Below are 19024 nucleotides of genomic sequence, written 5' to 3'. Positions count from 1 at the left end.
GCAACGTGTGGCCAGCATGAGCAAGCGCCTGCTCAACGCTTAGCTGCTTGCAGAGCAAGCGAATTTGTCTCGCACGTCACGTAGGCGGTTCACTCAATGAGGGCGAACCAGCTCCGTGACATCATGGCCGCGCCCCCCGAATCGCCCCCTTCCCCCACGCGCACCTAGCCGGCTACAAATCTCCCGGCTGAGCAGGGAGCGTGTCGGGACCGCGCATGAGCACCAACGCGCTCGCTCCCTGCCCGCAGCCTTAGGCTCGCATGTCACTGGATCTCCCCAAATGCTGCACGTTATGAAAGTAACCTTGTTGTGTAGGCTGCACATAAAGGCAGGTGTGACAAATCCTAGTCTGCTATTATGAGTTTACACTGAAAACATACATAATATTTGGTACATTTCACCTTCAACTTCCTATATATGTGGTTCATTTTACAAGTCTTTAATACAGCAGTAACCATATAAACTCACCAAATGACAGACTGGGACTAGAGTAATCTGTATGTATATACACAGACAGACTGCAAGCTCTTCAGGGCAGACATTCCCATCCCCTTATACATACTTATAATGTATTCTGCATTGCTTGTACTGCTTATGCAAGTTTCAGATGAGCACGGGTTCAATGCTGCAATTGACCCAACCCTCATTAACAAACCACTTAGGCCACGGCCCCTGGTAGCACGTGCACGGGTGACAGCCGAGATCTGCAGTTGAGCTGCAGGAGAAGAACAGGAGATCTCAACGGGGAAGGGAGGGGGGGCTGCGGCCATGACGTCACGCGGCTGATTCACCATCAATGGTTGAAGCCCCATCGTGACGTGGCCAGCCACAAGAAAAGACAAAATCCTTGTCTTATACAAAAATGTGACCGCGCATCACGATCTCTACATGTGCGTGCAGGCAGCTACTGGGCCCGGCACCATAGAGGAGCGGATCTTGATCCCGCCGCACCGCCTGCAGCAGCGGCCACTGGAGACTCCGCCTAACACAACTGATATTCCAAAGGATATGAATGTTTGACGCCTAATTGGGTTGAATACAATAGACAGTGCAAGGAAACATCATCCAAGCCAAGAGACAAATGGTGTCTTTCCCAACTAGTTCATTGTATGAATCTCTGTGAGAAAGAGATGACAGGCAAAATGATTTGAAGAGCAAGAAAATCTGGATATCTACCAACCAGATCATTTACAACTAGCCTGTTTAAAACATAATACAATGAAGCCCCTTGTAATTTAAGAATCTACAGATTATTTAGAATGATGATTATAAATACATAGCTTGGAGATCTTTTTTAGAAAATTGCAGAGAGCAGAGCTTTTTTTTTTTAATCTTCCTCTACGGTAACAATCGCAAAGACAGAACTTGCTATTTTACCATGATAACCTTCTTGAATCAAAACCAGTCTTTTCTTAAATATCCAATCGGGTTTATATTATAAACCAGGGTGAAGGGAGGGGACAGGACAGGGAAACCCTCGCTGCTGCCTAGGCACTGGTGCTACGATCAGGGGAAATGACTGAACAACAACTTGGGAGAAAAGGACCCCTATAATGAGAGCACTCAAGGATAGGTGATACTGGAAACTAATGGACCTGATGGAGAATCGTAACATGTAATGATGGGTAACTTAAAAACTATTTTATTTGGAGAAATCCTCAAATAAAATAAGGTTTATATGGATAGCCCTCTGAGGTGATCCTAAACAAATGGTGAAATTAAAATATGGTAAGGGGATAGGAGAGGTAAGTCCTATTGATGTGATAGGTGCTCCTCAAAGGCTTCGCTCACCTCTGGTAAGCCACAATGCTGATTACAAAGTTAAGTAGGATATGTATGGCAAGTATCAGTGCTGTTCAGGGTTTATATTAACCAATTTCATGTCTTTTCAAATAAAATTATGTATAAAATAGACAAAACAATGAGTTATTAAGAGTCAGTGTATGTGAAAAAGTGAAACCCTGGGTTTTATCAGCTAAATTAAAGTGGATAATTAGAAACAGGTGTTTATATAATTAGGTAGGTCTTCAAGGGTGAGTTTGGGAGGCCCCATCGTATATAAAAGGATCAGAAACTTTGTGAGTTTGGTCTTCACCACACAGGTATGTGGAAACATGTCATGCCACGATCAAAAGAAATCTCTGGGGACCTCCAAAAAGCAGTTATTGATGCTCATCAGTCTAGAAAGGATTACAAAATGAATTTAGGATTTGGGGCTCCACCAATCCACGGTCAGACAGAATCTACAAATGGAGAAAGTTCAAGACCTGTGGCGTCCCGCAAGGCTCTGTTCTGGGGCCCCTACTCTTCTCAGTGTTCATTAATGATCTTCCCACAGCTTGTAAGGAAGCCTCAATACACATGTATGCAGATGACACAATCCTATATGCACACAGCCATAGCCTCTCTGACCTTCAACACATACTTCAGTCTGACTTTTTGAGACTCGAAAACTGGATTTCCCAAAACAAACTGTTTTTAAACACTGACAAGACTGTAACAATGGTATTTGGGACCAAGACTAAATTTGTAAAGCTTCCAGTGACTGAGCTCCTGATTAGAACCAACCCTAACACCACCCTAACCCCTGTCACTAGTTTTAAATACCTGGGCTTATGGTTTGACTCCCACTTAACATTCGGGATGCACATTGATACCCTGACAACCAAGACCTATGCCAAACTAGGGGTACTTTACAGGAACAAATCCTCCCTAAGTCTCCTGGTCAGAAAGGTATCGCACAGCAGATGCTAATGCCAATTATTGACTATGGAGACATAGTATATGGCTCGGCTCCTCAAACCCACCGTAGCAAACTTGACACCCTCTACAATTCAATTTGTCGTTTTGTTCTCCAATGCAACTACAACACACATCACTGCGAAATGCTCAAAGAACTAGATCGGTCAATGTGACGGGAGCTTTGCGACAGGCTATTAATAATACACACCAAAATATATATATAACTGGGTTGAACTGGTACGAGACTTAGATATGATAAAATATAATTTATTCCTTGATAAAGGTGAACACACAAAATATACAAATAACAGGCAAAATATGGACACTTACTTTAAAGATGGAAATGATGAAACAGTCCCATCTGGACTGGCAGTTCATACAGCAATCTTCATAATCATCAAGACACCAAAGACATGAAAGACCTCTGGCATGAAGACATGCAGCACATGAAAGACAATAGCCATAGGCTGAGCCTGGTTTATACACAATTCTTTCCCATTGAACACAACCTAAACCCAGCCCCTCTCATAAATCAGCGGTGAAGGTGACAGGTTTCCTCAGAGTAAAACTCCTCCCACCCAAGGACGTTTACAAACTGCTTGTCCTATCTAAATAACTTCATAACTTCAGTTCAGTAATATTTACTGCACGCGAGACATATTAATGCATTCCGGCCCGCGTGACGCTCCCAATGAGACTAAATATTACCATGTAGTACTAAACTTAAGAGAGATATTAATATCTGGCTCTTAGCATCTGTTAGATATCAAGTGTTTAGAATTTGTGGCTTGGTCCTACGAATACACATATGTAATTTTTAGCATGTTCAGCCGAGGACATCTCATAATATTCTTATATTTAATAAGGTCACTCATTCTGATCTCCTAAATCAGAGGCGTTTGTAAGTGTGAGTTATAACGCTCACAACCCACTCCAACTTCCTGCAAACAGGTATTAACATACTGTGCACCAAAACCCCCATCAATAAATTTCTTTGAAGCAGGGACCCCTGTGTAGTGGACATTTGTCACCTGGTGTTAGATTTCACACCCAATGCCCCCAGCCTGGGTCTAGCTGTCTCTACCAGCAATATACCCTTGGCCTGCAAATTAGGTATTAACATACTGTACACTAAAAACCCCTTCTGCTTTTCACACCCAACTTCAATCAAGCCTTTTGAAGCCCAGATTTTCTGAAAAGACACACCACAGTTGTATTTTCTTAAACTGTAGCTTATTAACCGCTTAAGCCCCAGTGTGTGTGTGGTGCAGACACTGGCATAACACAATACAGTTACACAGGGGAATAAGCATTTTGATATTGAAGCGAGGTAAAAACACATTACTGGACCTCAGTCCAGTTAACCCCTTGCTTCCCAGGTGAGGGTAGAGGGTGGCCAATTGGGGTGTAACCCCTTTAATCCCGGGCCAAATCCTCCCCATCGTCACAGTCAACACTAGAGTCTAGGCGCAAAGTTCACCTTTCCTGTCTTGCCTTTAAATTCTTCATGGGCAAGCTACCCAGCTACCTGAACAAGCTCCTCACCCCTACCACTTGCAGCACTTATCACCTGAGATCAGACTCCAAAAGACTATTCATGGTCCCAAGGCTCAACAAAGTATCCGGACGTTCCTCCTCCTTCCGTGCACCCCAAAACTGGAACAACCTACCAGAGACTCTCACATCCACCACCAGTTTAAGTTCTTTCAAATCTAAGGCTGTCTCACATTTTAACCTGGTCTGTAACTGTTTCATACGCTCATAATATATATTTTCTTGTATATAATGTATACCCTGTTCATTTATGTAACTGTATTTGTAACCATGTATTATTTGTTTTACTCTGTGCCCAGGACATACTTTAAACGAGAGGTAACTCTCAATGTATTACTTCCTGGTAAAATATTTTATAAATAAATAAATAAATAAATAAAGACCCCAGTCACTCTACCCAGGAGCGGTTGTTCTACCAAAATCTCTTAAAGAACCAAACTGGCAAATCATCCAGGAAGTACTCCAGAGTAACATCCAAGGATCTACAGGCCACTCTTGCTTTTAGCTAATGTGAGTGTTATGACTCAACGATCAGAAAAAGACTGAACAAGAATAGTGTTCATTGAAGCGTGGCCAGGAGGAAACCAGTGCTCTTTAAAAGAGAGAAAAAAAAACATTGTTGCCAGTCTGAAGTTCGCCAAAGAGCACATAGATGATCCACAAGACTTCTGGAACAATGTTCTCTGGACAGACGAGTAGGTAGAACTTTTTGGCCTCAATGAGAAACGTATATATTTGGTGAAAACCAAACACTGCATTCAAATAGGAGAACCTAATCCCAACCGTCAAGCATGGTGGGAGTGTGATGGTTGGGGCTGCTTTGCTGCCCAAGATTTGTTGCCATCATTGATACAACCATGAATTATGCATTGTATCAGAAGATTCTAGAGGAAAATGTCAGGCCATCCGTCCATGAGCTGAAGCAAAAATGGGTCATGCAGCAAGACAATGATGCTAAACATACAAGCAGATCTACAAAAGAAGGGCTGCATTAGAAGAAATTTCACGTTTTAGAATGGCTTAGTCAAAGTCTGGACCTAAGCTCCATCAAAATGTGGCAGGACCTGAAGCGAGCTGTCCATGCAGAGCTGAAGCAGTTCTGTAAGGAGGAATGGGCCAAAATTCCTCAAAACCAATGTGAGAGACTGACCAGCAGGAAACACTTAGTTGAAGTCATTACTGCTCAACGGGGTGCCACCGGCTACTGAAACTAAAAGGTTTACATACTTTTTCACACATGTATATTGAATGTTGAATCATTTCTTAATACATTATGAATGATCTTTATTATTAGGACTTTGATTAAGATTTAATAACATTTTAGGTTTGAAATGTAACAATCCTAAGTGGTTCACAAACTTTTTCTTGACACTGTATTGGACCTTACATTTTCTAATCTCTCGACAGAGCAACGGACAAGGTTTGACGATTTTGCAAATAATCTCTTCCGTTCCATCACACTTGGTTTTAAAGGATAGCCGAGTACCCATACTTTTTTTTTGATTGATCAGAAGCAGCGTGTCTCCGGAGCTGAACTTCGTTAATTCTCGCTCTGAGGGATCACCTGCTTCCCAAGATCCTTATCCCCCAAAGGTGGACTCCTCCAGCGTGAATATGGAGGTTTAAAGCCCCCAGCATCACGCAGGCCAATAGGAAGCCGTGATGTCATCCGTCGCGGCTTCCTATTGGTCGACGTCACGCATGTTCTTTAAACGTTCATAAGATACTGGCAGCACCTTCTGAAGCAAGTGTGAGGATCAGGTGCAGGCTCCACCATAGTCATGCTCCAGTCACGTGATTGGCTTCAGTTTCTCTCCTGCCTGTGGAGCAATCCTGCGCCTGATTCACCAGTCCTGTTATTTAGGCTCAACCTCTTCCTCCTGGAAGTTGGCTGAGCATAAACCTTGTGACATGTGCTAGTCACATTCGCTGTTGCCTCACATTGTCCTGCATTGCCTGGTTCCCGTCTACTTTCCTGCTTCCTTACGACTACCCTACTCTCTCCAATCTTTGGCCTCGACTTGCCTTCAACTATCCTACATTCTCCTACCCTGACCCGGCTATCCACGACTACGAACCTGTACACCGGACGCGCCTCGTGTCAGTGTTTTCTAATCCCCACCTCGGCCTCGCGGTCCTGTCCGGTTTGTGGCGAGCATCAGATACAGCAAGTATCTCGGGAAGCCACAATCAAACACACTTTAATGTTTGAATGCCATGCCAATGAAAACAAACTGCTATTTTATTTCTAGTGCAAAATTCCACAAATAGAAAAACTTCCACATTAACAAAATAAGAAAGAAAAAAATGTAAAAGAAGGTTTAAGATAAAAAGGTATCCAGCATTCACTAGGCCACAATGCGGGTATCGCACCCTGGTCAGGCCATAACGGCTGTTGACTTGAATAGCAGCTGACACTGGATCAGAGTCCAATGCCCTGTATCACGGCTCAGTGAATCCCACCCCTTTGTCTTTCCCTTATTGAAGTTCTGCTCTGAATGGCAACAGTTAAAACATTTTTTTAAAAATAAAAAAAACACAACATCCTTAAATAATTCAACTTAGATGCAAGTTGGTTATTTACGGCCCTAAATGAGATAATTTCTTCATTCAGTGAAATTATAGTGCACAGAGCTTTCAAAAAGGTCTCTTCTTGATATGTACACTCCAGGACCAAAACTGCTGCCCTATTGTCCGATTTTGCTTGTTGTACTTATTGTATTATAATTCCCTGTATTGTATCTTTTGTAAAGCGCTGAATACAGCTGTGGGCGCTATATAAATAAAAAGATATATACATGCATACATACTAGAACTTTGAACCTGTTCAACTTACAAGTAACATCTATTAAAAACTGCCCTATAAATCTTGTTCCTTATCTCAATGTCAGCTGACTTTTCCTTAATTGTTTCACCAACTTTGTGACTTATTGGTGTTAACCACTGCAGGTTTCTCTTTCCGTTTGCATGTTACAATGTGAAATAAAACACATCAAAAAGTTTAAAGCACGGATGAAAAAGGAAATGAACAAGACAAAGGCGATGTAGACAGTGGACATCATTTATAATACTATGAATAAGGGATACAACAATTATAGCAGCAAAACATGTAAAATCGTTTTTTTTTATTAGTAAATCAGTTCTGTAGTATTAGATAATATGTACTGTATTATTATTTATAATCATCCAATCTTAATGAGTTGTAAAGCCTCCTTTAATTTTTGGAGTGGGTTTAGCCAACCTCCCAAACAGTGCAAGATCTTTGGAACACTTTCCTGTTTGGGATAATTTGTTACAAATGCTCCCAACAGTTTGAGCTGTAAACTGTAACAATATAAAGTTACCTTAGCAATATAAGGATACATTGTAGCTATTGAGTTACACTGACAGAAGCAGCCATTATGTTAGGCACACAATCAGGATTTTGAAAGATGTATAAGAGGAGCACCAAACGATTGCCAGTTTCAGTAAGTGAATGTAGAATGATACATTGTCATATGCTTTACATGTACAAATAAGGAAAAAAAGGGAGGAATGTAGTATTGCTGCTTTAAAAAACACAAGGCGTACCCAAAGGATATTAAGTTAATAGCAAGCAGATACATACAGGGGCAAATAATAACTTAAAATGCCTTCGATGATCATCACAGCTGCTTTGTCACTAACACCAAGTCCTATTACATCTGCAAATTAGATTGTCGTAGAATATCACTGCATAATTAAATGCACCCGTCTCGGAAAACAAAAGAAAAAAACTGCACCTAGAATGTGTGGAAATAGATTTGCTTCAGTGTGTGCATGAAATACAGTAGTAGACAGGTTGGGTCTTAGTGGCATGGTAACGGCCGTATCCCAGCATGCACCACCTTATCACAGACTCCTGCTGGCATGCCATTACATATAGATTAAGATTTACAGTACAGACAGTTTAGCTGTACAAATTGTACCATGCCTGTGAGGAGAGCCCGAGAGGTTTACATAGTCTGCACACTTTATGGCCCAGATGTATTAAACTCATCCCTAGGACAAAAATAAACTAAGAATAGGTTCATTAATGTTTCACTTTTCCGTAGTAAACAAAAGCTTTGGTGGATTTATACAATCTTTATCTAATGGCTTTCTGCGAGCAGAAGGTTCGTCAGCCCTCAAAAACAGAGGCAAATTGCGGATTTTGATTTGTCCATTGTTTGTATCGTAGTTATAAAATATGAAGAAAATAAATGCTGATATATGAATTATCTAATAATGATTAAATAGAACCAAATATAAAATAATCTATAAAAACAAGCCTCAGCTAGGGGGCGCTCAAACCAATGACATAGGAACAATATATAAATATATATATATATATATATATATATATATATATATATATATATATAATATATAAAATAACAATGAAATCATATAAACATATAAAAATATATAAAAACCATGGACTTAGAAAGTCCAATTCAGTTCAGAAGGTGCTGCTTTTCCAAATGTTGGGAACAACCAAACGTTCCACAAGGGTACTAGAATAGAGAAAAACAAGAAAAAAAAAATCGCACACCTCATAGTGTAGTATATTAGTTTTACTTGACAAGAAAAGATAAAAGTTGCACAGGAGTACACAGACGCTACTTATGCTGAGATACCCCTAGAGTGTCCACATTCAGTGCTCTCATTGCACTGACATTTTGTAAGTGCAACTTTTATCTTTTCTTGCCAAGTAAAACTAATATACTACACTATGAGGTGTGCGCTTTTTGTCTTGTTTTTCTCTATCTTAGCTATAAAGCCATCATTAAATCAAACGGATAAACAAAAAGTAGCCAATATGTTTTCATTCTCCTGACCCCGAAAAAAGGAAGGCAGTCACTTGTAACAGGATGCAAACAAGTCAAAGAGACTGATCAATCCATCTTCGGAAGCAGAATACACCGATACATTTATTACCTTTTCTTTTTTACCTGCTACGTGGGACCGGCCTTTTAAAAAAGGTGCACTAAACTTTACAATAATAATAAAAACGGAGCAGTAACACATTTCAGTGGAGGATTTTTGATAATTTGTGGGGACGCCGCACTAGATATCATTCTTGCAAAGTGCAATTTGAGTTCAAGAAGGTAGGGATTAAAAAATAATAATAATTAAAAAGGGAAGTTCATGTAATTGGTTTTTTTTTGTCAATATTTAAAGCAGCAAATCGTGCCTAAAATCTACTATTATGTTTATTATTATTATAATCGTACCTAAAATTAAAGCTATTTAATAGTTTGCATCTATTTGTTTTTTTGGAAAACTCTAACCAGGGGTTCCTCCGAAGCTGAACTGCACTCCTTTTAGCTCTTGGGACACCCCGATTCCTGAGATACTTAACATGTGAATTGCCCGTCCTCCTACGTGGACATTTAAACAGTCATCGAACAGAGACCATGCATGTTATTCCTTTACCACCACCACCAACAAAAACCCCTCCCCTACCCCAATGACCTACAATATTTGGTGACCAATTTAGAGTTGGGGAGATTGTTGCTTTAGCACCCATGAATTGAAAATGCCACTTCTTTGTGCCTTATTTACTTTACAATGGGAACACAGTAATTGACTATTTGGTCAGTCCCTAATGGTAGTATTAAGACTACTTATAAAATTATAATAAAGATGCAAACTAAGGGAGTCATTAAACTGCTATAGTGCGCACACACGCACACCAACTGATTTAAATGGGAGTGTCTGTGCGAGTCTTCTGATCTCCACTATCACAGTTTAATGAATGACCCAGTTTGTCTGTGAAGAACCTGCCTTTTGTAAATGTGTATGCTGTGACGGTAGGGGTAGATCTGGCTGCTTTGAATAAAAGGATATATCTATATATATGTAGGGAACGATGTTAAAATGGTTTTGAAGCAAAAAGGTGACACTGTGTGCCCATTTGCATGTAATTTCCCAGAATCCCTTGCTGCAGTGGAAGTGCTGGGTGATAATGGTGAAAGGCAGGGTTGCAGACCTGTCTAAGACGAGAGAGAGAACGAGAGAGAGAACGAGAGAGAGAACGAGAGAGAGAACGAGAGAGAGAACGAGAGAGAGAACGAGAGAGAGAACGAGAGAGAGAACGATCTGGTTCCAGCAGTTAATTCTGTACTCAGGAGAAATGTTGCAAGTTGTCAGTGACTTTTTCCTTTTAACTCTTTATGTACCCAAACGCATGTTCCATGTTAACCTATTAATCAGGGGCTGGGTCATATTGAAGGCACCTAGCCTTAATCCTCCGTTCATGTATCTATGTTGTGCCATGGGGTATAAAGGTGGGGAGGGAGGCTCCTGTTAGTACTAGTAGGAGTTCCAGCCTGAGCCTTTTCCAGTCGGTTCCAGCGCGAGCCAGTGGCAGACCGAGGTCCCAGAGTTCTGGGTTCCTGGTGTGTTGGTTGGCGTCTCTGATGGCAGTGCCTGCTGAACACTGCGTGGGAGCAGACAGGGAAAATCTCTTCTCAGAGGTCCGCGCGCCTAGGCCTGCAGGGTGTTCCCCAGTTACGAGTGTGTGTTTTATGTCTTAACAGTTGTGGTTATCTTTTACCAATAAATTCACTTTTATTAACGCTGTTCTATCTGGCGAGTTGATTCCTGGTGCGTTAGGCCAGGGGAGGGCAAACTTTTTGAGCTGCGCCCCCCTGCCTGCTCCTCCCTCACCTTGTTAGATGGCGTCAAATGACGCCGCGGGGTCACGTGGTGTGACGTCACATCACCCTGTTGCCATGGAGACTGACGTGTGACGTCACTCCGCATGACACCGCGGCGTCACTTGACGCCGTGTTGCTGTAGCAACGCGTCTTACCAGCTCTGCAGAATCACGGTAAGTGAAGTTGCAGAGGCCTCACGCGATCCCCCGGCATTTCATTTAAATGCCTCGGGGAAGAGCGTGGGGCCTCTGTAACCACCCACGCCCCGCCAAACACATCCTGCGCCCCCCCCCAAACACATCCAGCGCCCCTCCTGGGTGGCACGCCCCCCACTTTCCACACCGCTGTGTTAAGCATTGTCCATAGTCCAGGCGCGCTCGACGGAGCGCATGGAATCACGCGCGCCTCTCGCCTGAGCAATCTGTGTACTCAGATTCGCCCACGACAGGGTGGCGGAGGCGTAGCCATGATGTCACCAGGCTGGTCCGTCCTCATTGGCTGAATCGCTCACGAGACGCGCTCGTCGCGTAAAAAAACAAAAATAATTAACAATTGGATATTCTCAAACTTAGGCAAAAAAATTTAAAAATAGTTACACCTACAATTAGATTACACACTTTTAATCAGGATCACCCTTTCCCTTACCTCCCCCAAAAGTTACAAATGAGGGCAACAAATATTGAACAAGGAATGGTTTGGCAAGCCAGAACATAGTGTGGTTCTACCAGAGGTTTTAAACACATAAAGCTGTCATTTCATCTTATGAAAAGCAAAAACATAAGCATTTAAGTGCAGCCTTTCAGCAGGGGAATGAAGAAGGGTGGATAGATACCATTAGTCGCTTTGAACTGGGAAAGGTAAACCAAGCATGACGGCACAGGACAGCTGACTTCATGAATTGCAGCTCAAAAGCAGGTGATTTATGATGCTTTGTTAGGCAGACGACACCTAACATTTTAACCACACTGGAACAGCCTAAAAGAGTTTGCTTCATTCGTATGATTGGTGACAGTCGCACTTTTTCTGACAGGAAAAAACTGCCCAGTTTGTATATTATCGCTCATATTGACTGTTGTCACCGCCTATTACTCACTGAAAACTCATTCACAGTAATGTATCAAGCACCAACATCGAGGCCTGACGATTGAAACCTGCAGTGCATGGGTCAGACAAGAAAACAGGCGTTTGGAGAAGAGCCATTGTCTGTGTCCAGCTGACATAAGCATACTCTACTACTGAGCAGTCGGCTTTCAAACACATTTCAGTGCTGGAGAGGTCAGCAATGCATTGCAAAGCTTTGTTAAAGATGCGGTGGCACGTCAGATTTCCTTTTATACTGAACTATTATAGAATAGGTAAAGACTAGGGGTATATGATGCCATAACATTTTGGGGATTTATATGTTGTATTTGTAATACAAGTTTAAAAAAAAAAAAGAAAAGTATATGATATGTATATTGAGTTCAAGCTTAATTAAATTCTAAATGGGCGAGATACTCACTCCTATATTTACAGTTCTATTTCTATCGATCCAGAGGACGAATGTGTGCTCACACATAGTGTGTGTGTGTGTGCGCACACACACACACACACACACACACACACACACACACACACACACACTAGATGTGGGTATATACACATTCATACATTTTTGTTTTTTTAAACCAATACCGTGGCACTTCATGTTAAAAATGAAAGCTTCATTCTAACAATACAAAGCGATGTTCTGAAGCCTCTTTTTCCACTGTGGAGGTTCTTATTTGCTACGAACAGGGCTGAACCCTGATTTGAGTGGCTCGCCCTCAGATCTCGTGACTTTCTAGGTAAAACAAAGGACTGCAAAAAAAAAAAAGGAAAAGAAAATCAGCATGACATCAGTGCTGGGGTCGGCTAGAAGGATGCCCAGTGCACTCGTCTCACTGCCTCAATTGACCTAACCCGTTTAGACAAGGCTACCATGTCAGCTTGATAAGTATATTATTACTTATTAGTCTAAAATGTTATAGATAACGATAGAGCTGAACAGAAAGACATATGTAAAAAAAACATGACTGTCAAAAGCTCGAGACAATACAATTAAAGCACTTAAATACGAAGCAGGAAAAAAAAAAAGGCGGGCATATAAAGTCCCACACCCACAGTCGCTCCTACCAACCATTGCGGCCAAGCACTGCCATCTACTGCACTTATTCCCTCACCTGCAGTCTCTGTAAGGCGTGTAATATAGTGCACGCGCGTCAATTATAATTGGCTGTGTTAGCCAGACGTTTATATACCTGGGGCGCGCGCACATGGCCGTGAGCGGTGGAGCAGCAGAACGGGGAAAATACACTAAAATCGTATTTTCGGGCTGCAGCCACGCCGCGAACCAATCACAGCGCGGCCTAACGCTGTGACGTCAGAGTCACGCCCCCTAACCATGCGTGTCACCGGTTGCACCCTAGCAACTAAACGTGCACACCACGTGCAACACCGGGCGCCCACACGCGCAGCAGCGAGGACTATATAACAAGCCTTAGTCTCCCAACATAGCACTTAGATTGTAAGCTCTCCCAGACTGATTTCCTTTCCTATTATCTGACTTAACTGTGCTTAGTATAATTCCCTGTACTGTATTGTCTTTGTCTTATAAATAAAGACATACATATATAAAAAAAAAATGCAAGTATCTTCCAGATAGTGAAGATCAATCACTGAAAAGACCAATATTGATCAGCAAATGGTGAACAAAATAAATATCTACATACCGCAACATTTCAGCTGTGAGGTCATGTCAAGATGATTGAATGTAGCCAATTATTTTTATATCATACTATGTGTTGGCCAATATTTGTTCATCTAACAATCTCAGAAATAAGAGGAGATTGGAAATTGACATGTAACCCCATCCGAGCCCAATAAAAACATTTTGAAGAGCCACTCTCTGGGGACCGAAACATTGATTGGTTTATGGATATGTTAATACATATTTACCAGTATTATAAGTGCTATCATTTTCTCTGGTTGATAGACATAACACATATCAGCTGAGTCATTTCTTTTGGGAGGGGTAGTTTCTGTTCTAAGAGTACAATTACAAGGCCTTCTGTGACCTCAATAAGTAATATACTTGTTTAAAGCAGGCAGAAGTCCCCATTTTTCTTTTTATGTGCCAGAACTGTGGGGTTCCCTGCAGCTGCACCATGGTCCCCCAACCTCTAGTGACCCCTTGGTCCCTGAAATGTGTGCAGTTTTTTTTTGTGCCAGTGTTTGACACACAAAAACTCAATATGGCAGCAGAGTCAACAATAGAAAGTCAAAATGTCATCTCCCGGTGACCCTGGTAGCCATATTGAGAAAATGCTGATATATCGGGAACTGGGGTGTTATCGGGGGTCAAGTATCAGTCTGAGGCACCACTGGGTACAGGTAAAATAAAATCAGGCTTTAAGTTATTGGTTGGCTATCGGACTTTCATTCAACACATTGCTGTAAACAAACAGCAAACATTTTATTTTGCCCGATAATTCAACTTCAATAATATTTTGACAGAATCCTACATTGTTCCTAATTACCTTACTTTCAATTTCTTAATCATTAATCAGATTTTAAACCTTTTTTTGGTTAAGGAACCACATAATTATACTGTGAAATTCTGAAGAGCCCCAACCCTCTCTAATAGCGCGTCCGAGATCAGATGCATTTTAAATTCTTCTGTATTTGGTAAAATTTTCAAATGACCTGAAAAAATTGCAGGGATCCCAAAGTTTCCTAGGAACCCCTGTTGAAAAACACTGAACTATGTTCTTGCAGCTGTACCCGTCCAGTTAAAATTGTGCAAAATGTAACCAGGACTTCAATAGTAGGTGCTCCGTTTTTTATCCTGACTGACAATATAATGTATTTCAAAGACAAGCCTTAGGATGTGCTTATAATGGCGGTGCGCGTGATGCCGCCGGAACATACATATGCAGAGCAATGAAGGCACGCACAGTGCGAGACTGCGTTATTTTTCAAAAGATTTCCCAAATTATGCCTGCGCAACGGCCGCGTCACGTGAGCGGTTCTGCCAATGGGGGCGAACCGCTCAAGTGACGTCACGACTACGCCTCCCGATGCCTCCAGCAAGCAGTGCAGGTTTAGTGCGCGCACCACCCGAGTGACGTCATGCGGTCGCGCGCAATGCCGGCTCTACTATAAACGAGGCCTTAGATAGAAAGGCAGTGCTGAGCTCATCGCTACAGGTTTAACTTAGCACAAATAATTTGTTGATCAGAACTGCCTGACATAAGGAAGAGTGCAGTGTACTTGAAAGCTCATCTTAAATATCTATTGTACAAGTCCAAATAAAAGAGGCATTACGTACTATTAAAGTTCGCAGTCACTGTTGCACAATTTCTGTATTATCAAACAGCATTAATACAGGTGTCATCACCTTTATCACTATCCTGCACCCTGATGGATACACCGCCTTCTTCAGTCAGAACAAGAAGGCGGATGATACCTTTTTTCTAGTAAGCTGTTCTTCACACACTGTTTTTATAAGCATGCGACTCCCAAAAAAGATGAAAGGGGCTGTAGGAGCACAGTATCCAGCACAAGGTTTCTGAAGCGGAGTAACACAAAGTTACTTGACAGCTATTAAATATTGCCTCCTTTAATGTCTGAGAAAAGGATAACACTTGCTTGGTCAGATTCATAGTAAAAAATAAACAAAGAAAGAAGGAAAAGAAAGAAAGTAAATAAGTTATAGTGTGTGTGTGTGTGTGTGTGTGTGTGTGTGTGTGTGTGTGTGTGTGTGTGTGTGTGTGTGTGTGTGTGTGTGTGTGTGTGTGTGTGTCTAGTAACTCATCCTATGGTTACATATAACTTGCTAAAGATATTAGGATGCTAAAGTATTTGTGTCTTTCACAATTTTGGAGCCCTCATATTGCACACTGTTTGAGATCAGGCTTTTTGGCTGTAGAATTGCATTATTTTTGGAACATGCACTTCTAAGGCTGCGCTTATAGCACTGGCCACGGCGACAGCACACAACGCCGTCACAAGTACTTGAAGTCATTCGCGGGTACCTGTAGTGGGCTTGACCACGACAGCCCTGCACAGCGACCGCAATCGCCTAAGCCAAGGCTTTTTGTCTTGGCCAGCGACGGTAGCGTGACGTGCTCAGGATAGCCTTATGTCTACAACAAGCATGTTTGAATTCCCCAAGGCTGCATTTATAGTGAAGGCACGCGACGGAGCGCAAGGAGTCGCGCGCACCTGTCGCCCAAGCGATCCGTGAACTTTCATGTGGAGGCGAGAAGGAAGCGTGGCCATGACATCACAAGGCTGGATCGCCCTTATTGGCTCAACCGCTCACATGACACGGCCACCGCGCGAAAACACGAAATAATTTGTTTGAGAATTCCTGCTGCGCGCACTGTGGCCGGCCTGATAGAGGCCCTGTATTTTGATCGCGCCGTCGCATGCACTATAAATGTAGCCTTACTGTATTAGCCCCTAACACATTTGCTGGGAGGCAATTCCACGCATCTTGCACCCTTTCCATAAAGAAGTACTGCCTCACACTTCCTCCAGAGAATGACCTCTCCTTTAACACTTCTTTGCCATGCCAGGACGTGTGCGTGTCTGTTAATGTGATGTCACTACATCTGTGTGTGTTTTTGTGAAGGCACTGCGGTCTGTTTTTGTGAAGGCGGTGTGGTGTTTTTGTGATGGCACCGCGGGTGCTTGCTATTGTGATGGCACCGCGGGTGGGTGCTATTGTGATGGCACCGCGGGTGCGTGCTATTGTGATGGCACTGCGTGTGTCTTATGGTACTGTGTGTGTTATGGTGATGTCACTGTGTTATTGTGATGGCACTGCGTGTGTCTTATGGTACTGTGTGTGTTATGGTGATGTCACTGTGTTATGTGATGGCACTGTGTGTGTGTTATGGTGATGTCACTGTGTTATGTGATGGCACTGTGTGTGTGTTATGGTGATGTCACTGTGTTATGGTGATGGCACTGCGTGTGTGTGTGTTATGGTGATGTCACTGTGTTATGGTGATGGCACTGCGTGTGTGTGTTATGGTGATGTCACTGTGTTATGGTGATGGCACTGCGTGTGTGTGTGTTATGGTGATGTCACTGTGTTATGGTGATGGCACTGCGTGTGTGTGTTATGGTGATGTCACTGTGTTATGGTGATGGCACTGCGTGTGTGTTATGGTGATGTCACTGTGTTATGGTGATGGCACTGCGTGTGTGTTATGGTGATGTCACTGTGTTATGGTGATGGCACTGCGTGTGTTACGGTAATGCCACTGTGTTATGGTGATGGCACTGCGTGTGTGTTATGGTGATGTCACTGTGTTATGGTGATGGCACTGCGTGTGTGTTATGGTGATGTCACTGTGTTATGGTGATGGCACTGCGTGTGTGTTATGGTGATGTCACTGTGTTATGGTGATGGCACTGTGTGTGTGTTATGGTGATGTCACTGTGTTATGGTGATGGCACAGCGTGTGTGTTATGGTGATGTCACCGTGTTATGGTACTGTGTGTGTGTTATGGTGATGTCACTGTGTTATGGTGATGGTACTGTGTGTGTGTTATGGTGATGTCACTGTGTTATGGTGATGGCCCTTGGCCCCAGTGCTGCCCTCACCTCTCTCCTGCTCGTCGATGCGCAGCGCCATAGAGATACACTGGAAGGCCTGCTGGTGATAGCTCTGCACCACCTCGGGCTCCCGCGGCCTGTCCTGCCCGGGGGCCGCCGCCGCCGCCGCCCCGCAGGCGGTGCCGGGCTCGCTGTGTGTGCGGGCCGCGGGGCTCCTCTTGTCCGCCATGAGCCCCCGGGAGAGCCGCTCGCAGCACCAGGCGAACAGCAGCCCGAGCTGGAGCGCGAGGAAGCGCAGCAGCGAGAAGGCGGCGAGCAGCGGGTAGGAGAACACGCACAGGTTCCGCTTATGCAGCGACAAGGAGGGCGGGACGATCACCACCGGTACCGGGGGCTCCGCGGGGAACACAGGGGGACCGGGACCGGTCTCTGCCGCGGGGGGGTCCGCTTTCTTCTTGCTCTTCCTTCCGCCCGGCGAATTCATTCACAGCGCCCGCAGCCATCACACGGACACCGGGGGGAGGACAGCGACTCAGGCTGCCGGCCCCGCCCACCCATGACGCGGCTCGCCTGTCCCGCCCACCTCGTGAGCCGCTCACACCACTTGCCCACTGGGCGGCCGGTTGACGGCTGGCCCCGCCCACTCCGCGAGGCTTTTGACAGCTGGCCTCGCCCCCGTTGAAGTGACAGCCCGGGGAGATGATGCACGCGCCCTAGTGTGACTGGGTGCGCGTCACGCCACAGCCCCGTGCACGGCCTGAGCGCGTGCATTCCTCCTCTCTGCTTACAGGAGCTCTTGACCCCGGGATAACTCCCAGCCCCCGTTATCAGCGCACAGCAGGTGTGGTGGTGGTGGTGGTGGTGCACATGAATACTGTACATCAGGGTGTGTTTATGCAATCATCACAGAACCTCGGTCAGACCAGATATTGAGAATAACTAATGAATACTATGCAAACACATGGCCACATATCTTCTTCATGAAGGTGGTCCCGACTGTGGTTCCCTCAGGATAGGGTTGTGAAACGATGCCTGTTTGTTAGTGGACTAGAGCAGTGGTGCTCAAACTGGGTCCTCCAGGGCCATCAACAGGCTAGGTTTTAAGTACATCCTTGTTTCAGCACAGGTCGCTCCATCATTTTGACTAAGCCACCTGTGCTGAAGCAGGGATATTCCTAGAACCTGGCCTGTTAGGCTGAGTTCAGGGTAGAAACAGGTAGGAAAATAAGGCAGTGCACTGCCAAGGGAACAGAAGGAGGCTCACGGCATGCAGCATCAAAAAATATATTTATTCCATAAAAAGTGGACCAGATGTCCCCCCTATGCCGCACACGCTCACCGGCGCTCTGCGCTTACATAAACAAATTTTACAGGCTTACAAGCGCGCTCAGCTTCCCCTGCATTGTCCCCCCCCCCATCCCCCCTGTGAGCGCTTGTGAAAATTTAAAGGACACCCGTTCTCCAAGCATGAGCAAGC

General features: G+C 43.8%; 1 protein-coding gene across 2 annotated transcripts in view; it reads right to left on the bottom strand.

Annotated features, from left to right (window-relative positions):
• SPAST (spastin) overlaps positions 1 to 18148 on the bottom strand; it is an 84235-nt gene extending 66087 nt beyond the window's left edge. The window contains exon 1 of one of the 2 annotated variants that reach the window (XM_075597090.1): positions 17596 to 18148. In XM_075597090.1, coding sequence (XP_075453205.1) covers positions 17596 to 18031 — 436 coding nt within the window. In that variant the 5' untranslated portion in view covers positions 18032 to 18148. The remainder of the gene's footprint in view (positions 1 to 17595) is intronic. The other variant, XM_075597088.1, reaches the window with a different exon arrangement.
• Positions 18149 to 19024: the final 876 nt, after the last annotated feature.

Source organism: Ascaphus truei, chromosome 4 (genome assembly GCF_040206685.1).
Source record: "Ascaphus truei isolate aAscTru1 chromosome 4, aAscTru1.hap1, whole genome shotgun sequence".
Classification (NCBI taxonomy): Eukaryota; Metazoa; Chordata; class Amphibia; order Anura; family Ascaphidae; genus Ascaphus; species Ascaphus truei.
The sequence above is the reverse complement of the archived record's forward strand: the minus strand, read 5'-3'. Positions and strand labels throughout refer to the sequence as shown.